The sequence below is a fragment of the Apteryx mantelli genome, chromosome 21, assembly GCF_036417845.1.
Source record: "Apteryx mantelli isolate bAptMan1 chromosome 21, bAptMan1.hap1, whole genome shotgun sequence".
NCBI lineage: Eukaryota > Metazoa > Chordata > Aves > Apterygiformes > Apterygidae > Apteryx > Apteryx mantelli.
The window spans coordinates 3718115-3743738 of NC_089998.1; the positions used below are offsets into that span (position 1 = coordinate 3718115).

General features: G+C 59.1%; 1 protein-coding gene across 4 annotated transcripts; it reads left to right on the forward strand.

Moving 5' to 3' along the window:
* Nucleotides 1–3726: 3726 nt before the first annotated feature.
* Nucleotides 3727–24586, forward strand: EGFL7 (EGF like domain multiple 7). 4 transcript variants are annotated; one of them, XM_067309152.1, is made up of 10 exons: nucleotides 3727–3740; nucleotides 8241–8309; nucleotides 15213–15413; nucleotides 17016–17138; nucleotides 17268–17380; nucleotides 18317–18412; nucleotides 19818–19988; nucleotides 20867–20931; nucleotides 21301–21463; nucleotides 24298–24586. In XM_067309152.1, the coding sequence occupies exons 3-10, from the start codon at nucleotides 15334–15336 to the stop codon at nucleotides 24318–24320; spliced, it is 834 nt and encodes a 277-aa protein (XP_067165253.1). In that variant the 5' UTR covers nucleotides 3727–3740; nucleotides 8241–8309; nucleotides 15213–15333; the 3' UTR covers nucleotides 24321–24586. The 4 variants fall into 4 exon arrangements, with proteins under 4 accessions (XP_067165253.1, XP_067165254.1, XP_067165255.1 ...); XM_067309153.1 differs by lacking the exon at nucleotides 3727–3740 and adding an exon at nucleotides 8782–8994 and having other exon boundaries at nucleotides 8238–8309; XM_067309154.1 differs by lacking the exons at nucleotides 3727–3740; nucleotides 8241–8309 and adding an exon at nucleotides 10721–10806.
* Nucleotides 24587–25624: the final 1038 nt, after the last annotated feature.

Sequence of the window (25624 nt, forward strand, 5' to 3'; positions counted from 1 at the left end):
TAATTACGTCTGCAGTGCGCGGGTATTCCCACGGCACCCTCAAAACTCCTCCAGTCCTGCCCCAGCGCAGGAGGCGCGCCGTAAAATCCGGGATGGACTCTCTCAGCAGCGCTGTCTTGTTTAGTTTTTACCGGTGTCCTCACCCCAGGGACCATCTTGGGACAGCTGAGCAGGGCTTGGATGTGCCGCTCTCCCCTGGGAACTCGTGAAGTCTCGGCGTGCAAAACCTGCAGGCGGTTTTTGTCCCAGCCCATTTGGTGCCTCGAAGGAAATGTCCTCTACTGCAGCCAAGGAAAGAGTTGGCTGATCCAAGGGATGACGGAGCAAGCAGGGTGCATAAGAAAGGCCCTTAGTGAAGAAATCTGGCTGCGTAGGGCTCTGGGGCCTTACCGGGCACGGTGGCTATGAGTGCCCAAGCAATGGTGTGGGCATGCTGGGGAGCAGCATCAGGACCTCATGCTGGGTCCTCCAAAGAGGTTCAGGTTTGAAATACCATTTCATCTTACGCTTTCTGGCTCGAGTGAGCATCTGCTCTTCTGTTGAGGCGAGAACTAAACCCCGTGAAAGTTCACCACACCTGAAATCAGGAGTTAAGTTTATGTAGCAGGTTTCATGCAGGAATTTGAAAGCTGTTCACAGGTATTAGTTGGGTAAGGAGCACAACACCTCTCTGATGGGACCGGCGCTTTTATTATCCCCAGTGAGGAAACAGGCAAAAGGTGGTCAAAACAGTTTTTCTGCGGCAGATAGAGGAAGTTGGTGGAAACAGGACCCAGGCATCCTGAATCCCATGCCCTGGTCTGACGACCATTCCCAGATGCACTGTGCTCCCCAAGAAGCGGTTGTCACTCTCAGTGATTTGCGGTGGCCCAAGCCTGGAAAAATTTGACATTATGTTCCTAAATCTATCCCAGATCATGAGCCAGCTTGCTGGTAGTTGTAGCAGAGCTTTCTCTGACCCCATCCCTGTGCAAGCAGCCTGGGCTCCTCCGTCAGGCAAGGCTAGGCTGTCCTGGACTTACTGCATGGGAAAAGGCATGTCGGCTGAAGCTGTAGCTTTTGCCATCTGATTTTGCTTTATTATTGAAAGTGTCACACCTTACTCTGGGACAGCATTCTCCCTGAGATTTGTTCATATGCTGATTAAATACCAAGTGGCTGCAACATTGCAGCAGAGAGCAGCATGCCGGCAGCCAGCTGACAGCAGCCCCAAAGGGCCAATAAACTCACCCAGGTGGATTTTACCTTCTTAGGAATGGCTGAGACTTGGTGGGAGAAGACACACTTAGGAGAAAAGTTTCCTGCAGTGAAACACTGGAGGAAAACTGATCTTAACACAAACATGGTCTCAGAGGGATTAGCGCGGGCAGGGGCTATGCAACTGCAGCTCCATCGACTGCCGGGAGAGTAACAACCTGCACTAATTGACTAGTGCTAATGAGGACCCTAAAATCCCCTCCATCCCCCTGCTCGGTTCATGCCTGAGAGACCCTGAATGGCACCGAGCCAGGGCACAGCCGCAGCGTGGGCTCTGCAGCCTTGGAAAAGCACCGCTGGCTTTTGTCTGTCCGTGTATCTGCATGCTTGGTGGGTCCAGCTGCTACCTCGCCGCTGTGGGCTACCAAAAAAGTCATGTTTTCCAGGGAATTTAGAGACTGCAAGAGCGGCCGCTGCTCTGCGTGCACCGGAGGGGACGCCGGCAGGCGGGTTTGGGGCTGGCGGAGGCGTGCGTGCGGAGGCAGGGCTGTGCACAGCGGGCGAGCAGCGCGAATGCCCCCCTCCCTTTCACGCGCGCCGTCGCTGAGCCTTGGCGAACGCCCAGGCTTTCCCCAACGCCGACTTCCACAGGAGGACAGTGGCGTGCTGGAAGACAAAGTGTCACGATTTTCAAATTTAAAAATACCCATTTTTGTGGCCTCTGGTGACCGTTTCCCGCCCCGCCAGCTACTACTAAAGAAGAGCCGTTGGGTAAACAGGAAGCGTTTTCCACGCATCCCGTTTCGCTCCTGCCGACTCCACCACCGAGACCGGAGCAGACCCGCTCCCCGTTTGGCTCGGCACGGGCGGCTGGTGCATCGCAGTGATGCGCCGTGACCTGTGTCTGTGCTGGGGCAGAGGACGTGGGAAAGGTGGCACGAGGCCAAACGTCAGTTGCTGGAATGGATAAATTTGGGGCTAGAGTTTCCCCCAAAGCTCAGGCGGGCTTCGGTTTGGAGGAGATGGAGAGGAGCCTGAGGGTCCTGGGAGCTTTTGCGGAGACTCTGTACCGTGAGGAATTGAGCAACACACACACAGTGTAACATGCGCAACTGCACGCGCACCCACGCGTGTGCCCAGAAGCGACTCCTTTGCATGCACGTATTTCCCATAGCCCCTCAGCTGGTAACACTAATGGCAAACGACATGTAGCATAAACCCACTTATTCTTGAAAAGCGCGACGGGCAGCAGAAAGCAGCCTTTAAACACCCTTCTGCCAAGGAAAACAAGCAGGGTCCTTCTTTAGCCGTGCATTTACATAAACAAACAGGGGAATATTTTGCAGGTCCCAGCGGGCTCGCCCGGGCTGATATTTTGCTGAATAAGGGTGGGAGCGATCCTCCGCTCGCAGCAAGCGTGCGCACAGGCGCCCTGCGCCGCCGAGGCGCCCGGCGGCCGGCCTGGGACGGCTCTCCGGCGGCTCTCCCTCCTTCAGCCGCCCCGCGCCGAGGTCGCATTATAGGCACGTGTTTAACGCGCGGTCGCCACCAGCGTGGAGCTGCAATGCCCTCGGGATTTAGGGAACTGGGGCGATGTTTCTTCCTGCACCCTTCCCTGCTGACCGCCTCTGGAGCGGCCACGTTGCTGGGAGCTTTCCAGCAAAAAGCGGAGCCCCCTCGGACAGGCCCGTCCCCCCCCACAGCGCTGTGGGTCAAGCGGGCGGCCGGTGCTCAGGGGTCACCTGCTGCCTCCCCCTGCCGAGCCCCGAGGCCGCGGGGTGGTAAAATACCCAGGATGGGGCCGCGGCCGCTGTGTGAGGAAATGGCCGCCGGCGCCTCGCCGCGGGGGGCGGTGAGGGAGGCCCCGCCAGGCCGGCGCCTCTCCACGGGGTGTGTGTGTGTGTGTGTGTGGGGGGGGGGGTGCTCCAAAACGCACCCCCGCCGCAGCTGTGACCCAACCCTGGGGTGTGGGGGGGTGCCGAAACCTGCCCCCGGGGCCTGCGAGCGGGGCCGAGGCGGGAGGGTGGGGGAGAGCGGCCATCTTAGGCCCGGCGCGAGGCGCGGGGCAGGGCGGTCAGCGCCTCGCCCCCGCCATGGGGGCGTGCGGCTCCCTCCTCGCCGGTGGGGGCCCCCTGGGGAGGGGGGTGGGGGGGGGGGGCCGTGCCGGGGGGTTTGGGGCGGGAGGTGTTGGGGGGGAGGCGGTGGCCGCCCCGTGGCGGCCCCTCTCCCCCTCGGCGGGGCGAGCGGGCCGCGGTGTTTGTTCTGCCCGCGGCGGCCGTTATCAGTGCGCCGCACACACAGGAAGTCCTGTCTGGGATTGTCCATCCCCGTCCTGATTTATACAGGAAGAAAAGCATAAAAAGCCGCCCTTCCACCTCGGCGGGGACCGACCTCCTGCCTGCGCGCGGCCCGCCGGCCGGCCGTTCGATGGCAGCGGTGGCGATGGCGGCGGCAGCGGCGGCGAGGGGCCGTGCGGGCGGAGAGGTGGCGGTGGCGGCGGCGGGCTGCCCCCGGCCCTGCGAGCGGCAGCCGGGGCGCTGCAGGTACGGCGGGAGCCGCGGCTGGTGCCGGGGCGGGCACGGGGTGGGCAGCGGTGCCTGGCCGGGGGGGGAGGCCGCGGTCCGTCCTCCGGGGCTGAAACCCGGCGGCGCCCGGGGAGCTTGGCGCGGCTGAGCACAAAGCCAGGAGCATTCAGAGCTGGTCCGATAAACAACCTCAATAACCGGTTATCTGTCATGGGGTCTTAGGGCATCTCTCGGCGGCGCGTGCCGTGTCCGCGTGAGGCCGGCTCTGCTCTCGGCTGCGCCGGTGCCGCTCTGCAGCGACGTCTCCGGCGCTGAGCGGAGGTCACCCCGTGCTACTCCTGCCCTAGCATTCCTCGCCGGCGCCAGGGCTGTTTTCCCTGGACGGCAGAGTCCCGGCAGGCGGACAGAAGGTGTCTCTTATCTCCCGTGCATGCGGCAGGCAGCCGCGGCACGCGTGCGCACGCACAAATTCCTATGAGATAGCTGGAACATCCCTAACAAATCTCCTGCGTTTCCATAATTCGCTCTCTTCTTTCACCTGTTTCTCTCTCTCCAACACCCCTAACATCGTGGCAGGTTGTCCGTCACTCTTCTGCTTGCTCTTCTCTGTGCTGTGGCCCGGAGCGGTGATGCCCTGCTGCTTATTTCAGATAACGTCCTGGCAGAGCTCGACCCCCCGCTGAAAACGGGCAAGATGCAGAGCGAAGCAACACTCGGGGCAGGGCCCGATCCTCCTGCTAGGCAGACTCGAGGCTCGCCCTGGCTAGCTGCCGACGTTTGCATGCCAGGAGCTCAGCAAAGCCTCTCAGATTTATGAGCGTGGAGCTGGGTAATTGGCAAACTTTTCGTTTTCAGCGGGGGGTCCTGCTGTCCTAACCTGCTGCATTACACGGTGCAGGCAGGAAGCTTGCGGTGACTTCTCCTGGGGCATTTGGCTGTGGGTAGGAGCAGCAGGGATACGCAGGCATCGGCTGTCCACGCTGGAGGGAATACGGAGCGGGACCATGCCAGTGAATAGCTCTTGACAGAAATGACCAGGCATGATTTTTTCCTAAGGTCTAACAGTCATGGAATCAATTCACTGTGCAAAGAATCAAATATAAGAAGAAATAACAAGGCTTTGTAAGTGATAAAATTAATTTAAAAGTGGACTGGCAAGCTTTTGCTGCTGTCTGGGAAGTTGTGGGAGACAGAAGCCCAGATACACTAGCTGGAGCCAGAGAGTCCTCAATAACTCCATCCCTCCTCTGGATAAAAGTGGGGTTAGGGGTGGGCACAGAAAACACCGAATCTGCCCTGACATGGGCTTCTTCAGCTCCTAAATGTTATTCCCTGTGATCCAGTGATTAATGCTGGGGATTGAATTAGTTCCCGTCTTTAGTGCTAAGCTATCACCTCCGCACAAGTCTCCCTACAGATAGGAAGAAAAATGGAATTTGGGGAGTGTGCTCGTTTGAGCCGTTTCCCGTTGTCTGCTGCTGCAGCTGGGGCTGGCTCTGGGGAGACAGATTTACCAACTGCAACAAATTAGAGTAAACGAACCTGACTCACAGTCATGGCAGCTGAAGGGCATGGCGAGGGAAGATTTAACTTGAGCTTTCAAGGCAGGCAGAGAAGGACAAGGAAAAGGAGATTGAAAAGTGGGTCTCTGCAAGCAGAAGAGGATGGTCAAAAATGTTATTTAATTCGCCATCCCCTTCTCTCAAAGCAAATGCTTGGATTCCTGGCTGCTCCCTGGGAGGCGGCTGCAGAGAGGAACTCAGACTTCTGGAGCTGGAGACTTTCTCCTGGTACAGAAATATAATCAGAGCAAAATGATCTTGTTAAATGGTCTCTTCTGAAAGTGGCTGCTCGCTGGTATGGGCACGATTAGGGGAATGTCAGAGCTACGCATGCAGCTTGCATTTATTCCCACTGCACTTTCCGTGCACTCCTTGGGGAGTGATTCACTGTAAAAATGCAGAGGGAAAAGCAGGGTGGGGGATCATTCTCCACTGACTAATGCCACTTTTTGCCAGGGAAATTTCACAGAAAACAGTGAAATTCAGTATATTCTTGGATGAGATGAGTCATTTCCCAGTTTTTACATGGCAGTAATTACTGCATCCTCTAAATGTAAATAAGAACTCATCTGTGAGTAGCAGTAATAAGGGAGAATAAACCTGCCTAACAGCACAGGATGTTGCCCTGTTCATACATTTGTTTTTGCACGACTAAAGCTAGGCTGCTGTACGTCTTTATGATAGCCTGGGGTTATAACATACCAGTCCGGAGAGCCTTAATGCTTGTGAAGTCCTTACTCAGGCAAAAAATTTGCTTTGTGGGAATCAGATCTGGGTCATAATATGCATAGCACTGGGCAATTGGTGACGACAGACTAAGTGCTATGGGCCAAGTACTTCTCCTGGTTTGACCTGCTTTGATCCCCCTGACATCAATGGACTCCTCTAGATTTTCACTGAGATAGCTGGCCTGCAGCTGACGCAACGGAGAACAATATGGGACATAATAGAATAGTGGGAGGTCTTTTCCCTTACAGAGCTCTGCAGAACAGGGGCTGCTCTGAAGTCTAAACTTCAGGGTAGAGTTTACAAACAGCCTTATGAAAAGTCTGAGCAGAAGAGTTTGTCTTAAAGCAGGAAAAGCCGATGCTCCCTATTTTCAAAAGCACCAAAAATCCCCGTTGCTTTAGCGAGTACTTCCAGTTCTATGCAAGACCCCTGCGGAGGCCAGCGAGAGACCATTGTGCACAGCAGGTACGGGGTCAGGCATGTTTTGTAGCAGTTGGAAAGTTTTGCATCTGTGTGTGTGTCACTCTACTGTCTCTGTCTCCCCGTCCATCCATCTCCATCTGTCGCTACAGCACGTCTGGCCCCAACTGGGGGAAGCACTCGCGTACTCGGGCACATCCTGCAAACGGGGTGCAAGCCCTCCTCTCTAAGAGAGGTTTCCTGGTGTGGGACCTTAGTGCTGCCCTCCTATCAAGTCTCCTCTGTTAATCATTTCTTTTTCGTGATTACAGAGCCAGAGCTCTCTTCTGGGTAAGGGTTACCCCCCACTGGCCCCAAACACGCGCCAAGCCCACCTACCGCATCGGGAATCGGCTGGGGGCTGAAGGCCAGCGGGCCCCTTCGGTCCTCAGTCCACTGCGGATGCCTCAGGGCAAAGCAGGATCTGGTGCCGTGCGCTTAGGAGGGCTGCGGGAGGCGTCTAGGAGAGGGTGGGGGGGCGAAAGCGGCACCCTCGCAGCCTGGCTGGCTGGCGTTCAGTCTCGGACCTGGTCAGGGCCGGCACGCGGTGTATCTCATAATTCACACTGGCGGTAAAACAGCCTCTCCTTCACGAGGAGATTTAAACATCGTTAAATCTAAGAGGGAGGTTGGGCAGCAGCATTTCTTTCTTGGCCTCGAGACAAGCATTAATATTAGATGTCGTGGGAGTAAACTTCTAATGTGCAAGGGAGAAAGCTTTGGAGGAAACATGTAAAACATCAGTCCAGGGAGGACTTCAAGTCCAGATAGGCTTGAAATCAGGAGCCAAAATCCCTTTGCACCATTGTCAGAAAGTTATCACACCTGTATTAACAGAGCCAACAAAACTGATCCCCCCGCTCTGAGCTGGCCTAACTCCACTGATTTCAAGGGAACTTTGCCAGGCTATGTCCTGGGGGAATTCCTCCTAACAAAATTAATATTAGCATATAAAACACTGAATCCTCTCTGCAAACTGAGGATTAAATGCTCTTTTAATGGGCTATATGCAGTTCTCAAGTAGATAACATGGGCATTTGCTTGAGCAAAGATTTGACCCAGTAAATGGAGCTGAAAAGCAAACATTTTGCAATTAAAATAATTGCAGAATTTTAAAATGCTGCAATGCACTTATGGAATAATTATGGAATGGCTGAGAAGGCCTAACGGAGACCTTGAACAACGGTGTGTTTAGTCCTGCACGGTGCGTTGTTATCTAGCAAGAAGCTGAAAGCTGAGTGCCGTGAGGAAAACTGGGTGTGAATGAATCCATCCCCTTTCTCACCGTCGCATTTACGATGGGGATCCTGGGGATTCAGGCAAGAATTCATGCCTGGGGAGCTGGTGATCTTTATCCTTGAATGAGTGTGTGCAACTAGTGAAGATAGTAGTATAGATTTGCTGGGGTGCAGCGGATGGTACAGCACTGCAAGCTTGTGCGAGTGAGGGGAGAATCAGGACCCACGGGATGCTCCTAAAACACCCGCTCTGCAGATCCACACTGCACGGGAGAGAAGAAATGGGCCCGTGCCCTGCTGCTAGCATCGCTGTGCCCATGCCTCTGCGGGGCGAGCTCGGCGCTGGTACCGGGCCCAGGCACCCTGCTTGGCCCAGGTCCTGCATTCGCCCTCCATCCCTCTCCGCAGGGAGCTGTGGGGAGCATCCAGGGAATCCCACATCAGGTCCATCATGGGCAAAGGCTGGATCGCTAACATCTGCCTGGAGGAAGAAGGGAGTGTAACAGCAGGGTTTTTTTTTCTTCTGACAGTAAGAAACCAAAATGCTCCTTAAGGAAAGGATCCCTGCTCAGGACAAATGACAGAGCACCACGGAGAAGGTGAGTGTGTCTCGGCCGTGAAATTAGATCCTATGCTTTCAGTATGGTCAGATGGGGAAGCTTTCCACCGGCAAGTACCTTTGCAACTATTAGCTAAGTTGAGTATCAGGCTCTGTACATCTCCCCCATGCACCAGAAAAAACACTCTCTACATAATAAAATAATTACCGTCCCTTCAAGACTCTTGGGAAAAGTTGCCTGTGCTTTGTGCTTATGAGATTAAGGGAGCTGAAATCATTCCCCAGAGGCTGGCTGGATCCAGACAGAATGAGCAAACCATTCTGTTTCCTGCTGGTGTGATGTAAGATGCTCTGTAACGGGGAGCTGCGCTTCCACCAGCATCAACAAGCCTTTCTGTTGCTGCTGCGCGGGCTCCTTTCTCCCGCCCGCTCCGTCTTCCCCTGGTGAGGAAGCTCCATCTTCACCAGCACGTCCTGGAGCTGATTCCCCTCTGCTCTGCTCCCTTTCCCAGGGAGGATTTGACCAAAGGAGTTTATGCTCCTTTTACACGGGTCCACCTGAAGGCACCCACACCAGCAGACCTAGCATGCATCCGCTTGCCTGGAGGGCCAGCACGTCCCGAGACAGCTCCAGTGCCACCAGCAGCCTCAGCATATCCGTGAGGAAATACAGGGGACAGGCCAGTGATCTCAGTTGCCTTTTTGGAGCCATTTTTGTTCAGCTGGTAAATATTTCCCTTAAATGACTACATGCTTTCAAAAAATTGCAAAGCTTAATGGGAACAAAGGTTCCCGTGGGGGTGTATCCTGCCATTCATTTATGCATCAGGCCCCTGCTATCTTTAAGGCTGGTTCTGCGCATGGGCAGGCGCCTAAGTCATTTGAAAAACAATAGGCCTCTGTGCTCTAATTTCCCAGGAAAAATGTAGACAAAACAAGTGGCAGTTTGGCACAAATCGAACTGCACAATTCTCTTTGATAAATAACTGGGCGTTTAATGTGAGAAGTCTGCAGGCGGTGGGGGGATCATCCTGCCTGATCTGTCCCGGGGCAGGTGTTGGCGAGTCGGCGGAGCTGGGCTCCGAGTGGATTTGCACGTTGCATTTGGGTCTCTCTCCCATTTGGTCCTCCACCCCAGTCCTCGAGGCGCTGTGGGGAACGTCCAAGGAATCTTCTAAGCATCCTTTAGCGCTCGCTCAAAATCAGCCTCCCTGTCCTGGCGGTTCATTACCTGGTTCTGGAGCACTTTGCTGTCGTAATGAGTTCAGGAGGATTAAAGGGGCACAGTGGGAGCCTACGGCCCAGCGTCGGTGTATTGGGTGTCCGGGGAAGGGCAATGTCTCCTCTCGTGATTATTGACTCTCTTAGAGAGTGCACAACCAGCCATGGTATTTTTTAGCAGAGAGAAATAAATTTGCCCTGGTCCTGCACTGGCGATGGGTGATTTCGTGGCAGCGCCAGGGCCTGTGTGTCTGTGAACCCCTTGGGCGAGGGGCTGGGGGCTACGCTAGGAGCTTCCTCTCCTGCCCACCCAGCTGGGACGCTCTGGGGGGGTTGGGGACCGCGTGTCCTCCTGGGGTGGCACATGCAGAGACAGGGGCTGGCGGTGCTGGGGGTCTCAGCCCGCCGCACGGAGAGCCTGCAGGTAAGCCTCGAAATAAAGACGAAGGCAATCGTGCCGGGGAACCCTGGGGTCAGGGTCTCCCCTGGCCTCAGCAGGGGGGTGGTGACAACACATGGGGCACGACAGCAGTATGTCACACCTTCCCCCCTCCCCTTCCAGCAGGGCCGGGCTGTGCAGAGGGGCATCTGCCCTGTCTCCGCATGTCCCCCTCCAAGTGCCAGGCTCCTCTAGGGGCACCTGCCCTATCTCTGCATGTCCCCCTCGCCCAGGGCCAGGTTCCTCTGGGGGGACATTCCCTGTCCCCCGTGTCCCCCCCGGGCTGGGCTGAGCCCTGTCCCCTGTGTCCCCTCAGCCAGGCTGAGCCGTGTCCCCCCGGGCCGGGCTCTGCCCTGTCCCTGCGTCCCCCCAGGCCAGGCTCTGCCCTGTCCCCGCGTCCCCCTGGCCAGGCTCTGCCCTGTCCCCACGTCCCCCCGTGCCGAGCTCTGTCCTGTCCCCACGTCCCCCCGGGCCGAGCTCTGCCCTGTCCCCGCGTCCCCCCCGGGCCGGGCTCTGCCCTGTCCCCGCGTCCCCCCCGGGCCGGGCTCTGCCCTGTCCCCGCGTCCCCCCCGGCCAGGCTCTGCCCTGTCCCCGCGTCCCCCCCGTGCCGAGCTCTGCCCTGTCCCCGCGTCCCCCCCGGGCCGGGCTCTGCCCTGTCCCCGCGTCGCCCCGGAGGCGGCCGGGGGCGCGGGCAGGGCGGGGGAGGCGGCGGCGCCCCCGGCCCCCGGCGCTTCCCCCCGGCCGGGAGGCTCCGCTCCGCCGCCGCCGCCGCCGGGAGCTCATTGGGCCGGGGCGGAGGGACCGGCCCGGGCCGCGGGAGGAAACGCGCGGGGGGCCGCGGCTCGGCGGCGACTCGGCGGCTCCGCCACGGGCTCCGGTGAGTAGCGGCGAGTCGGCGCCGCCGCCGCCGGGCGAGGGGGGGCGGGACGGGACGGGACGGGACGGGACGGGACGGTCCCGGCGGGCAGGGGCAGGCGGCGCCCCCGGGACCCCCCCCCCCCCCCCCGCGGCGGCCCCGGCCGCGCCGCTGCCAGGGCTCCTCGTGCCGCAGGTGGGCGCAGAGCCCCGGGCAGCCGCGCTCCGGCCTGCTGCGCGCCGGGACCGGCATCCCCGCGCCCCGCTCCGCCGTGCCCGTGTCCTTGCACCCTGATCTGCGGTGCCCTGCGTCCCGCTCCGCCGTGCCCGTGTCCCTGCACCCTGATCTGCGGTGCCCTGTGCCCTGCTCCGCCGTGCCCATGTCCCTGCACCCTGATCTGCAGTGCCCTGCACCCTGCTCCGCCGTCCCCATGTCCCTGCACCCTGCTCCGCCGTGCCCATGTCCCTGCACCCTGATCTGCAGTGCCCTGCGCCCTGCTCCGCCGTCCCCATGTCCCTGCACCCTGCTCCGCCGTCCCCATGTCCCTGCACCCTGATCTGCGGTGCCCTGCGCCCTGCTCCGCCGTCCCCATGTCCCTGCACCCTGATCTGCGGTGCCCTGCGCCCTGCTCCGCCGTCCCCATGTCCCTGCACCCTGATCTGCACTGCCCTGCGCCCTGCTCCGCCGTCCCCATGTCCCTGCACCCTGATCTGCACTGCCCTGCGCCCTGCTCCGCCGTGCCCATGTCCCTGCACCCTGCTCCGCCGTCCCCATGTCCCTGCACCCTGATCTGCAGTGCCCTGCGCTCTGCTCCGCCGTGCCCATGTCCCTGCACCCTGATCTGCAGTGCCCTGCGCCCTGCTCCGCCGTCCCCATGTCCCTGCACCCTGATCTGCGGTGCCCTGCGCCCTGCTCCGCCGTCCCCATGTCCCTGCACCCTGATCTGCGGTGCCCTGCGCCCTGCTCCGCCGTCCCCATGTCCCTGCACCCTGATCTGCGGTGCCCTGCGCCCTGCTCCGCCGTCCCCATGTCCCTGCACCCTGATCTGCAGTGCCCTGCGCCCTGCTCCGCCGTCCCCATGTCCCTGCACCCTGATCTGCACTGCCCTGCGCCCTGCTCCGCCGTGCCCGTGTCCCTGCACCTCAGTCTGCAGTGCCCTGCGCCCTGCACACTGATCTGCGGTGCCCTGCACCCCGCTCTGCTGTCTGCGTGTCCCTGCGCCCTGCTTCGCAGTGCCCTGCACCCTGGTCTGCAGTGCCTTTGCCCTGCTTCACAGTGCCTGCGGCTCTGCACCCCGCTCCGAGCTCCCCGCGTCCCTGTGCCCTCCTCCATGGCGCCACAGCCGCGTGCCCTGCTCCGCGGTGCCACGGCCCTGCCCCGCAGTGCCGGCTTCTCTGCCCACGGAGCATGGTGCTGCTTGGTGCCCGCATCCCTGCGCCTGTGCTCCACAGTGCAGCCCAGCCTGTGCGGAGAACAGGCAGAGGAAAATCCCTCTGCCTCCTGCCGGTGCTGGAGGGACCCTCTCCCGGAGGGTCTGGCACTACGGGCACAGGAACAGGTCCAGTACGAGGTTCAGAGCAGTGGTTTCACGTGCAGAACCAGGCCATGCTGCTCGGAGAAGCGCTGTCGTGTTAGCGTGAGGGTAATTGCATCCTCTGGAAGGACTGGACTCTGCTGCACTTTGGAAATAGACCCCAGTTCCCACCACTGGCATCACGTGGAGTTTTAGCTTCAGTTTTGTGGGCAGAGCTGGGAAAAGCACTGCTCACCCACAGTGCTGCCTGTATTTTCCCGTTGCTTCCTGCTGCAGGTTAGGCAAGGGCAGTCTTAGAAGCCCTGCAGGAACGTTTTGGGCTGGCAGGGAGAGGGACCTGCTGGAAATCGCAGGAGCACGTGGCCGGCAAGGGGACTTTGCTGCCCCCTAAAACAGCAGAAGCTTAGATGCACCTACAGAGCTTCACATCACCAGACCACCGGGCTTCACCTCGTTGTTTGAGAAACTAGAGACAGTGCAAAACCTGCTATTCTTTTTTTTTAAGCATGAAAAGATTTTTCTTAAATTAGATGCTTTAGAAAAGAGTATTCAAGAGGCAGTGGCAACAGGTTGGAGGATCTTCTGCAGCTTTAAAGATGATGATTTTCATAAACTCATTAAAAACACAAGTATAGTCTATCATTTTTTTTTCACTTTTGAAACTTTTTCTGGTATTAACCATAATTTTGAGACCCAGAGGGACACTCTGACCACTTGAGGTAGTCAATACTGCTCAGTTTCAAAGAGAAGAAAACAAAATATCTATTTTTTAGGCTTATGCCCTGCATTTCTTACCTTCCCTGCAGGGAGAGCTCCCGTGGCAGTTGCAGGAGCTTTGTGGGAGGACGGTGGCAGAGTTTGACTTACTACAGGCTTCTGAAGAAGTACCACTAGTATGGAGATCTGGGATCGTAAGGAAAATACGTGTCCTATTATAGCCCTGGGGAAAGCGGACGGAGCAGTAGGGAGTTGGTCCATCCCGGACTGTATGCTAGCATCCCTGGGGTGTCTCCAGAAGAACTGGGGAGAGAGAAGACTTTTTCATTATTTTTTTTAAAAACCTTCCTACAGATCAACCAAGATTTGATTTCCTGATGGTGGAAATATCACCTATTAATCATTAGAAGATGAAATGTATTGCTGTGTTTGGAGAAAAGGGGGGAGAATGGGCGCCTAGAGGTTTTATATCACTGGAGCCCTCTTTACATCCTCAAACTGGGCTGGTACAGAAGTGAAGAGGGGCCGCGGCCCGTGCGGCTCCCTGCTGGAGCGTGGATCCAGCGGAACAGCGAGCAGAGCTGTGGGAACAGGGCGGCTGCATTGCCATCCCTTGCTGTGCTTCCCGAGCCGGATCATCGGCTTCTGCAGCACCACTGAATTCAGGGGCAGCGTGAGGCCCTGATTACGCTTAACAGAGACGCAGCCTTCTCGCTGTGCAGCCAGGCAGAGCCGTGTGTGCTGCTTACTGACTGCGATGAGTCCCCGGGCAGCCCGCTCCGCGAGCAGGGCACCAGGCCGCTAGCCAGCCCTTGGTCTCGGTAGCCCTTTTCCCTGCAGTATCATTGCACGCAAACATGCACGGGGAAATAGGCACAACGTTTGCTCTCAGGGGTCAGGAAGGCGTTAGCCTTCGCGTGGCACGGGAGCACTCGCGTGGGTCCGCGGCTGCCGTCGCTGCAGCCGCAGGCTCGGGGCTTGTGCCGCAGGGCTGCCAGCTTGCGTGCCGTGCCGTGCCGTGAGTTAGCATCGGCTGGCGCCAGCGAATCTCGAAACCTGCCTAGAGGTTGAGCGCCTTGCTGGGCGGATGCGGTGCTAACCAGGTGCTTCGTCTGCCGCGGGGCCGGCAGATCCCGCGGAGCCCAGGCACGGCTGCGAGAGGCCCTTGGGGGCCTGCGTCCCTCTGTGCCGCCGCTTCCTCCTCCGCACAGAGACGGTTACGCCAGTTAACCCAACACCTTGGCTGAGTTAGGAATTGTCCCGAAGGAGCGTTGGGTCCATTCCCACCCCATGTCCCCTGTTTTGTTTTTTTTTTTATCATTTAGATAGCTCACTGTATTTCCAGTTTCAGAGGGATGCTTCTTATTGCCTGCATCCCAGCGAAGCAATGCTTTTCTCAAGGCCTAATCAGAAAGACTGATTCTTTTTTTGATTGTCATATATTTAAGGTGGGTTTCTTTATTTCTTCCTCCTTTAACTGCTGCCATCCGGAGGCCAACTGTTTTGTTTAAATTAGATGTTGTTTAAATTAGATATTGTTATTGACCTTCTTCAGCCTTGTTTCATATTTGTCCTCTGCTAGAAAATCAAAGCCTCTTTAGTTCCAACTCAGTTAGTTAGTTAGTACTTACTCTGCAGTCTGTGCATATGGCCTTTAAAGCAATTTTTTTCTGGCAAGAACCCTTGTATTTTAAAGAAAAGAAGATCAGATTTCAGTATGTTGTGTGGTGGGAAAACGCAGCTTTACAATGCTGTATGGATTAAGAAATCCCAGGCCATTGTTCGGGCCTTGCTGCCTGGAGCTGGCTGCACATTCCCTAATGAGGCAGGTTCCTTCCGCGCAGCCGGAGACGCCGCTGCGCAGCCCCGGGACGGCGGGAGCGCCCCGCGCGTGGCACCAGGCCTTCCTCCAGGGTCGGTCCCCGCCGCACCGCTCGCCGAGGGGAGCAGAGCCGGCGTGTGCCGGGAGGAGGGCCTGCCTCGCGAGGGCTTCGCGTCGGGGCCTCGGCGATGGCCGCCTCCCTCGCGCTCCCCTCGTCCCCCGGGCTTTGGCTTTTGCTGATGCCTCGCGTGGAAATGTCTGTTCCCTTAGAGCAAACCCGGCCGTTCATTGACTCAGGCGTCAGCGGTGGGAGACGGACGCTGCACGCTCACACCGTCGTTCTTTCGGTTCCAGGGTCCCCCGCTGACGAGCGAGACATGCAGTAGGAGCCGGCGCTTCCCATCGGAGAGCGACGCTCGTGGGTGCCGCGCAGCCCAGCGCCCAGCACGGAGAACCGCTCGGGAGAGGCCGGGAGATGCACCGAACCGGCTGCCTCCTCGCAGGGCTTGTCTTCATCCTCGGCGTGACCGGCACCCACGGTTTTGCCCAGGCGGGGTAAGGCGCCTTTCCGGCTGCGTCTCCGAGGTCTTGCCACGGGCCCGCGCTGAGCCCGTCCGCAAGTCGCGGCAAGGCTTGCTCCTTCCCGGCCCCACGGCGAGCCGAGCTCAGGCGGCCGGCTGCGCGCCAGCCCGCTGGCGGTGAGGTGGGAAAGGCGCCGCAGGGCCGTTGCTGGCGTCGCTGAAACGAGAAAACCTTTCGGAGCAGCTCAGCTCCGTGCAGGGGACGCACGGACGCTCTGAGCTTCGTGTCCGGGCGAGTCAGAAGCTAAACAGGCCTCGAGGTGTTCGTTCGCGAGTTATTATTGTCCCTTTCAAGCACATCCCTGCACAAAACCGTGCGACTTGCAAACGGTCCCTCGGAGGAGGGGGGGGTCTCCTGGCTCCGGGGGATGCGGGCATCGCTGGGTTGTCCCTGCCGTGCCCTGTGCTCCCGGGGCTGCCGTGGGGACACAAGCCTGGGGGTGGCAGCCCCAGCAATTCCCCGGCCCTTTGCTGCAAATGGGTCTGACCCAGCGCCCTGGTCCCAGTCGGAATTAGCCCCATCTCAGCTCTCTGCTGGGTCACAGGAGGCCCCGAGCTCAGTGCCCCAGTTCCTCCCCAGCCCAAAGCAGCTCTAGCTCACCCCCTGCCCCTCCGATTCGGCTCCTATTTTCTACCCAGTCTGTTTGTACAGCAAAACACTCTCCTTTAGCATTAAACCTACTGCATTCTGGTCGTGGCTAAGCCGACGGGCTGAGCTGCTCTCTCATATACATACTCTGCAGCTCTAACTTTGTTATAGAATTCGCAAAGCAAACAATTGCCATTTATAAATTGCATCTTCCATACCATTAATCAATGAGGCTGAGGGGAGTTTTCTAGAGTTAATGGAAGCCATCTGATGTCCATGTTAATTCCCAGCCTTTTTATTCTGGTTTCTTAATTGGGCTGGGAAGCTGAGATGAAAAGGCAAGTTCCTAAGTGGGGGCTGAACGGCTTGGGCTGGAAAACGTTGAAAAAAGATTCTTTAACCAAGACCACTTTGGCTGTTAACCCTGGGAAAGTTTTTGACTGGATCTCAGTTATGTTAGGGAAAATAGAGGGCAACTTTGCTCCGGGCTCTGCCTTGTTGCTGTGGGCCTGACCCTTCCTGCGAACTCACGACTTTTTTGGTGGCCGCAGGGACATCCGTTTCAGGGATGCAAAAGGCTCAGAAGGGAAAAATCTACCTAAAAGGTGAACGATTTTAGGGGAAGGAGAGGGGGGTGAATGGAAGGAGATCTGCTTTGAATAAGTCTCCCTAAAACTGGGCCCTGGCTGTTCTTCTGAGCCGGAGGAGCTGCGCAGGGGTGAGCGTACGAGGAGGAGTTGTCCGTGCCGCTGAGCAGAGGTCGGGAAGGGAAAGGCCGTGCAGCTACCGGGGCCGGCAGCGCGTGTCGCTGCTCGAAGTAACCTCCTGGGTCACTCGGGCAATTAGCCACTGCAGTTTAAATCGCCCTGCGTAGCCAGGGATTGTCAGGGCTCCTCCTCGGCAGGGGTAGATCCGCGTAACCCCTTGGGAATCGCGGGAGAAGCGGCCGGTTGTTCTGTCGGCTCTGACCCGCTTCCCTCCTCCCAGGCGTCGGGTCTGCGCCGCGGAGCCGCGGAGCCGGCCGGCCGCCGTCCCGGAGTCGCACGTGCAGCCCGTCTACCAGCCCTACCTCACCACGTGCCAGGGGCAGCGGCTCTGCAGCACCTACAGGTGAGCGGCGCTGCCCGGCCGCCCCGAGCCTGGCTCCGGAGGGGCTGCGAGCCAGGCGGCGCCCAGGAGGGAGGCGAGGCAGGCGCCGGGCGCTCAGGCGCCGGGCTCAGCCCCAGCTTTGCCTTGCAGGACCATCTACAAGGTCGCCTACCGGCAGGCGTACAGGCAGGTGCCCCGGCCCGCGGCCCCGTGCTGTCCCGGCTGGAGCCGAGCGAGCAGCCGCGCGCGCAGCTGCGACAAAGGTAACGCGGGCGGCGTGCAGCGGCGGCGCTCGGCCCTTCCCCTGCCCCGGCCCCCCCCAGCGCTGCAGCTGGGTTTCCCTGAGAAATGCGCACCCTATTCGTTCGGGTTTTTTTAAGCATCGGTCCCCAGGGGGCCTGTAAGACCCCAGCTGGTGCCCGCTGCCGTGTGGCTTTAGCAGGGGACCCAGCACCACCCTGGATGGTGCCCTGGCAGCCAGCACTCTTATTTATCCGCGCTCTGCCTGGCAGTCTGGTTCCCCCGGTAGGAAAGCATTTACATTTTCAACGCTCAATAGCGCAGCCAAATGTAGTTCAATTTCTGATTAATTTCTAGCCTTTCTCCGCAGCCTCGCATGCCTTTTCCCTTTGGGATAGCTTATTAACTTTATAGTTACCAGAGGATAAATGAGATGAGTAAGTTCTTTCCGTATAAATCAGCAGTAATGGAAGAAAGATGCTTTTAGAAGAAAATTGTGATGCACAACACAAAATAAATGCAGAACACATCAGCAGCTAATCCCTCCCCGGCTGAGCATGGAGTGCGGCATCGACTGCTTCCCAGAGCCCGCTGTGACCGGGAACCGGCCAGGCCGCAGCCTGGGGCGCAGGCCGGGGTGCTTCTCTGCCGCCCCGGGCCGACTGCGGATGCCTCGGCCTCTTCCCGTGCTGCAAATCCCCAGCTCGCTTGTCCCACACCTGTGTGCCTGCGCACCGCGGGGCTGTCGGAGCCGCGCAGCCACCCGACACCCGCCTCCGCTCCCTGAGCTCGGTCACGCCGGCTCCCGGGGTGGTGCGGAGCATCCCGAGCCGCGGGCTGGTGCAAGCACGTGTTTTTGTCTGTGTGCGTATGCGCCCATCCGTGGTGGGGGGGTGGGGGGAGCTCAGGACCGCGGCGCCCGCCTCGGTGACGCTGTGCTCGTGTCTCTGCTCTCGCAGCTCTCTGCTGGGTGCCGTGCCGGAACGGTGGGAGCTGCGCCTTCCCCGGCAGATGCGCCTGCCCGCCGGGGTGGACGGGAGCCGCTTGTGAGACAGGTACCGGCTGCGCTTCTCTCCGCCCGGCCCACACCCGCACCCCCCATATATTGCTCCAGGGCGGTGATGCCCAAGGGTCCAGCCGGACAGTCTCGGAGCAGCGGAAGGGGTGGGATGCTCAGGTGTTAGTGGATCCCGGAGCTCCCTCTGGCTGCTCCCAACCCTCGAGCGCAGCCCCGCCGGTCACGTTTGCTCTCCGACGCTGCTGGGGATGCCGAGGCGCGTGAGCCGACGGTGCGACCTGCCGTGGCTGTGCAGCCGGCCAAAGGCCTGGCACGGAGCGGCGTTAAGCTCGCAGGGCCGGCCCAGGAGCCGGGTGTTTGCAATGATGTCCCGCATGCCAGGCTCTGTGGACTCTTGCTGCAAACTAAGATGCCCGTTAACTGCAGAGACTAGATCTGTGAACCAAAAATATTTGGGGGCGGAGGGGAAGCTTGGAGGCCTCCAGGCGCCAGGTTCATCACCGGCGTGAGAGCAGGCCGGATGCTCGTCGCCAGAGCGGAGGGAAGTCGGGCAGCGCGGAGGGCAGCAGTGCTCCGCAGAGCTCCGCGCGCAGGCACGCTGCAAACCCCTTCCACCCGTAACGCGGAGGCTGGCGTGTGGCGTTGACCCACGCCGGGCAAGGCAGGGCCGAGCCCATCGCTGACAGCTCTGGCTCCAGCACGGGGAGGGGAAAGGATTTTCCCACTGCCTAGAACAGCTTCTCCCGGGCGTGGGAAGCGGTTCTGCTCATTTTGCTTTGTGGGAACAGCTTTAATAACTCCCCCGTGTGAGGAGAGGTTACTGGGTTTTATACACACTTGAAAGGCTTGATAGCTCCTCGCCACGGCTGGGCTGGACCCAAAACCCCGGCTGTAAATCCAGGATGAGAGCCAAGCGCTCTGAGCCGCGGCGCGGGGCTGCCTGGGAACACCCGCTCCGGGGACGCTGGCTGCCCCAGCCGGAATTTGGACGTTTCTGACCACAAACTTTGCTTCTGACTCTTCTGATTTGGGGGGGGGAGAGGATGGAGGGAAGGAGGCCCGAGATCCACCCTGGTTACCCCGGGTTTCCTCCCGCGGGACGCGCAGAGCCGAGGGGCACGTGGATCCCGCGCCGGCCGGCTCAGCGGTGCGGCGGGTGCTAGAGCCAAGCCCGTCCCGAGGGCTGGTGGGTGTCGTGCGCGCACCCTGCCCACGGGGCAGCATCGCCGAGCTCCCAGAGCTGCACTAATGCTACTTAGGGCTGAGGCTCGTGGCCTGGGCTCTCTCCGTGCTCCCCAGCATGACCACGCCGCAGTCGGGGTACGGCCCTGGCAGGGGACAGAGGCTTTCTGGTTGCATGGCTGACCCCTCTGCACCCCTCGCCCTGTGTAAGCACCGCGGCGCCCTCCCTGCCCGCCCTGAACTGCTGCCTGTGCTTGCAGACGTGGATGAGTGCGCCCGCCGGAGCCACGGCTGCAGCCAGCTCTGCGTCAACACGGCCGGGAGCTACCGCTGCGCCTGCCGCCCCGGCTTCAGCCTCGCCGCCGACGCCAAAGCGTGCCAGCCCGCGGCGCTGGCCCCCCAAGCAGAGCCGGACGCCGCCAGCCCGGAAGGTAACCTGTCCACTGCTGCCAGGCCACCTGGGGCCTTCGGTGAGGGCTGGGGTGACTGCTCGGCACCACAGGGTGTTGGAGCAGCACCAGCAAGAGACAGGCGAGGGGACGGCAGCCGGAGCCGCTCGGCTTTGTTCCCAGTGACCCAGGAGTCTCTCCACCCCCTCCGTGCAGCCTCCCCTGCGCACAAATCCAGCCACCGCTCCCTCCGCGAGGGTGGCAGGGCCTGGCCCCGTGGTGACGGGGGCCCCGGCAGTCCTTGCCATCATCGTCATCGTTCCTGCGGGACACATCCGGAGCCACGAGGAGCAGCGGGCACCGCTGGTGACGGCCCATTATTACTTTTGGTACGCGCTGTGACACTTCAAACTCGTACCGTGAGTAATAATGCGCTGTGGCCAGCACCGGCATCACGCGGGAAGCGCCTGGGAGGACAGGGCACCCGCCGGCACGTGCCCCACGAAGCGCCTGCCTCTGTCCTCTGTGCTCCCCGTGGCACAGAGCTGGGGCTAACGAATTGCCTGACAACGTGGGTGCAAAAAGCTGGGCTTTGCCAGAAGCGTGTGCTGCCAGCAGCATCCCTCGTTGCCCTTCACCGCCTGCAAAACTCCCGCGCTTTGTTCCAGGTACTCCAGCAAGGCGGAGATGCTTGTGTGCACGAGCTGCGGCTCTGGCTGCCAGCGTTTGCGGCAGGCGGCGGCTCCAATTCATGCTCCAGGGGCTGGCACCAGTGGGCCGGGAGCGGGAACGCGTCCTTGCTGCCCTGCTCAGGCCTGCAGGGAGCACGGTTAGGGGAGCTGGGTCACTCCCCAGCACCTTCCGCTTCGTTTTGGGCAATGGGTTTTTACTAACTGGCCTGCTCTTGCTCATTTTTTCAGGTCCCTCCAGTGAAATGAAGGAAGAAATGAAAGACTTGAAGAACAGGGTGGAAGCGCTGGAGCAGGTGAGCCGTCAGCAAACATCACTGCCTTTCTTCCCACTGCTGCTCTCCAGGCCCGCGGCAGCGTGCACGGTGGCTACGACCAGGGCCATGCACAGCCGCAGGTTTCCCTCCGCCCCTGCTCTATTTTTAACGGCACGTTGGCCTCGTGCTAGCAGCGATCCCAGCCGTGCGTGGTGCTGCTGGCAGAGCCTGCGGAGCAGCTTGCCCAGCCCAGCGGCCCTGTGAACGCACTCAAACACCTGCGAGCAGCCTGGCCTGCAAGTGCGCTGCCCCGGACGGGCTGCGCCCCGGCGGGCGACGCGCTGAGGCCTGCTGGGTGGGCTGCTGGGCTGCGGAGGAGGTGCTCACAGCTCCTCTTGCCCCCTGCAGAAGCTCCAGTTGGTGCTAGCCCCCTTCCATAACCTCATGCCATCTGCGCCGGACGACGTGGACGCAGACCCCATCAGCCGGCTGTCCCACTCCCTCCAGCAACTGGACAGAATCGACTCCCTGAGCGAGCAGATCTCCTTCCTCGAGGAGCGGCTGGAGACGTGTAAGTGCCTGGGAAAGGGAGGGTTTTAGCACTATGCTCCATGCATCCCCCCTTCTCCCCACGCAGCCTGGCAGAGCCAAGCACCGCGAACCCACCCGCAGACCTCAGTGGCGTTGCTTTGCTCCTCTGGCCCCTCGTGGGCTATTTGTCTAATGCAGAATTTGCCTAACCCTTGGCCTCGCGGCGTAGAGCTGGGAAGGTTGGCCATGGTGAGCAGATGCAGGCCAGCTAGATCAGTAACACATGTGCCACTATTAATCTATATCTCCCTTCAAACTGAGCAGCCTGTAATTAATAAAAGATGAACACAAACAGCCCATTAGCTTCATTCCAAAGCTGTTTCTATGGCTGCACCATCTGATTGCCCTTGTAGCTGCCAAAAGATAGGCGCATGGCAGCGTGGCTCCGGGGCAGAGGCAGAGGGAGCCCGGTGTGCGCCTCCGCGGCAGGGCACGGCACCCCCCCCCCCCCCCGGCAGCACGCACCCTCACCGCCTGGGTCCCCTTGCTGGAGCATTGTAACTTAATCCAGGATGAAATGCAAAAAAACCTGCTGTAACTCATAGGAAATTAACAGTCCAAGAAAGTCAATCAGGAAAGTTTAGGGAGCGTGCCGAAGCTGGCAGATTTATGAGCCTGGGAAGTTTTTAGGCACATTTGTTTTTGAAGTCTACAGACTAGTCCTTTGCCATGCAGCCCGATGGAGAGGGGTTTTTCGAGTAGCAGACGCTCTGAGCAGCTTTGAACAGGAGACCTTGGTGAGAGCTGTCGCGTGTGAAATGGTTGAACATGGTGGTGGTCTGCCTGGCGGGTTCCCCGCAGCACAGCGGAGCGGGAGAGGCTGCTGCAGTGCTGGAAACGCAGCCTAGCGCTTAGCAGGTCTAAATTCACCCAGGTCCATGAGGAGGGTTGTGCAAAGCTCTTGCTGAAGCACTGCAGTTTGACTCATGGTAGGGCATAAACCAGATGAGCGCTTTGATATGCAGCTTTGCTGCCAAAAATCTAGTTTTCCCATTAACTGATTCCAGTCAAACATGCCCGGAAACTAGCCAGTGTTTGGCTGGCTCAGGAGCTGGTGTGCAGCAACAGCCTGGCGCTGATTGCAGCCGGCTCACATCGCTTGCGAAGGCTAAGGGGGGGACTATGATTCAGGGCTCGTGCTGCTTGTGGCAATGGCTTTTGTGTAAGGGGAACCATCAGGATCTCTTGTGAAGACTAAGTGGCTGCAAATTGGCACTTAAGAAAAAGTTTCAGAAAAGGGTAATTATCAAAACCACCAAGTGTCCCAGCAGAGCAAGTTTCCTAGCATTGCTCTATATCTATTATTAGTGACAGCATTGGGGAATGTGAGCAGCATCACACGGTAACATGGATTTATTCCAAGGGATGACTCCCAAGTCCTGAAATTAGCTTCTGCCAAGCCTGCTCCAGCAAGCAAAACTTGGTTTTGTCCCTCTCACGTTCTTGAACGTCCCTGGAGGACACGAGACTGGCTTTTCATACTCCAGCTCGCATTAGGCTTTGCAGGGCATCCCATGGAGATGTGGAGGGAGGAGCAGCCGAGCTCCCCTGCTCTGCTCACACATCCCCCAGGCCTCTTCGCTTCCGGGCAAAGCAGGGGCCTGGCACGGCCCCTTGGGCTTTCTCTCCCATCGAGGTTCCCAGCAGAAAAGCCAGTTGCTCTGATGGGTTTGTGATCACAGCCACAAAACAAAACCGCAAGGAGGCCACTGTCAAGCCAAGCACTGAAGGGAGACCCAATGCCTTGCAAAGCATTTCCCAACTGAATGCTAAGGTACAACCTCCACCCTGCAATTATCTGCTCAGAGGAGATGTGTGTAAGGACTGGAAAAACATTTCATCTTCCTTAACCTGCCAGCAAAAGCGCAAGGTCTAATCTCTTTAAACCATAACAATTTTAGCCCTTCTAAGTCTGAATTACCCCCATTCAGCACAGACTGTGTCGCTGCTGGGCTGTAACGCTTGCATCCAGTTAGCAGAAGGACAGACTCACGCCTGCATTTGGCAGCTCAGCAGACGCAGGCTCAGCGCGGTGCCGTACAGAGCCCATAAACCTCCCCCGGGCGCCTGTTCGCTCCAGACGAGGCTCTGCTGGGTTTGGAGACGAGCAGGGCCTGCTTCCAATTACCGACCCGTAGCGCTGCCCGGCCGCGTCCTGCGGTTGCGACAGGCTGGTCCCAGCCTCCTGTCGCGGGGCAGCCAGTGGTATTGCTACTGGCTCAGCACCCCCGTGAGACACTTTGCGCAGGCCCCCGGGGCTGGCGAGCACCGCGGCCCACCGGAGCGCCAGCAGCGATGCGCCCCAGCGCGGCAGGGCAGAGCCAGCCTGCGGCTGTGGGATGGGGAACCAGCAAATGTGGGTGACGGTTACAGAGGGCAAGGCCAACGTCGTCTGTCCTGGGGAAAGAGGCAACGACATTATTTAGCACCTACTGGAAGAGGGGGAGGTGGTTACGGCCAGCAGGCTGAACCCTGCTCTTCTGTGCGTGTTGCTGGCGTGGTTGGAGGTGTCTGGGTACGGGGTTTGCCTGCCCGTACGCTGAAAGGTACAGGTTGCGGATGCAGCCTGTTACAGGCTGTAGCTGGGCAATACAAGCCTGTAGCAGCGGGTTGGTCTCGATACAGGTGGACAGGTCACAGCAAAAAGCTGTTTGGAAACAGCCTAATCACGACAGAAGCTGTGCTGGCCCTTGCCAACCCTCCCAAGCGGTGGGACAAGAGCCTTGCATTAGTTACAAAGCCAGCTGCTGTTACCACCCCGAACCCAGGCTAACAACTTTGCTGTGTTTTTTTTTTTTTTTTTAACCATTTCAGGTTCCTGCAAGAACGAACTCTAGCCAAATGTCCGAGGAACTGGAGCAAGCAGAGTGCATCTGTACCTCTTATCTCACCAGCCAGCCCCAAGCTGGGAGAGAAGTCACATCATCTATGGGAAGACACAGGGTAGCAGGAGAAGGCTGGGTTCCCATCAGCATCTCCATCTTTTCCTCCTCAAACCCACCTTATCGAAGGTCATGCAGCTACTTCCAAACTGGACTTCTAACCCTCAGCATCTCACCCCACTTCTGCTGGAGCAGCAGAGAATAAATGCCTTACCTCATGCCGTTAGCTGTGCCTGTCCGGCTGTGCCAGAGAGAGCGGCTCTAAGTGAAGCCACGCAGTGCTTAGTTCTGCCTGGCTTCTAGTGCTACCCCGGGACATCATCTCCTGCAGGGTAGGGCTGCACGGTAAAAGGGGTGGTTGCGCTGCCTGCGAAGCGCTGCTCATGCCAGCGTTGCACAGACATGGCCTGGCCAGGAGAGTGGCTTCGCCACATTCCTCCTACCTTTGCCCAAACCAGGTGTGGGCACGTCAGGTACTTTATCAAACATGCAGAGAGCTACGGCCAAAAAGGACCCATGCCAGAGCGGGCAGCCCCGAGCCAGGCACTGCTGCAGGGAGGGATGGGTGCAGCTGGTCCCTGCACAGGTATTGCACTGGTTGGGCACAGGGAACCGGGTGCCCAGCTCTGCAGCCTCTGGTCTGCTCTCTACAACAAGCCTCCCTGCACAGGAGCCGCTCGCAGCGACGGCTGGAGGTGGGCTGGCACCTTGCGGCTTCTTAGCAGGGCAGTTGCAGCCACTTGCTCAGCAACTGATCTCCCACTCGCGCTCCTCTGTGCCAGCCCTCAGGGCTGCAGAGCAGTAACCAGCCCGATGCTTTTACGCCTTAGAGGGCCGGAAGGGGCAGAGGGTCTGATTTTATTTGCTTTAACAGAAAAACCTTTCCCTGCAATACTCCAGTCCTCAGCACAGAGCAGGCATGGGCAAACCTGCACCCCTGCGCAATGCCAACAGGGCAAGGCCAAGGAGTGGGGTACGGACAGTCCTCCGCTGCACGGGGCCAGCTCTCCCCCCCACCTGGATAGGGACCATGGCCTGGCAGGCTCACTTGTTTACAGCAGCACCAGCGCCGGCTGTCAGGGTAGATGAGCTGGTTGCTCCTGGCCTGACACTCACTGCGTTGGCAGCCCCCAGAGCACGTGCCTGCCTCTCCACCAGCACTGTTTGCCCAAGCCCAAGGACATGGGTGCACCAGAGCGGACGTGACCGGCCTGGTACAAGGCTTTCCAGAAGTGCAGGAGGAACAGCGTGCCACATGG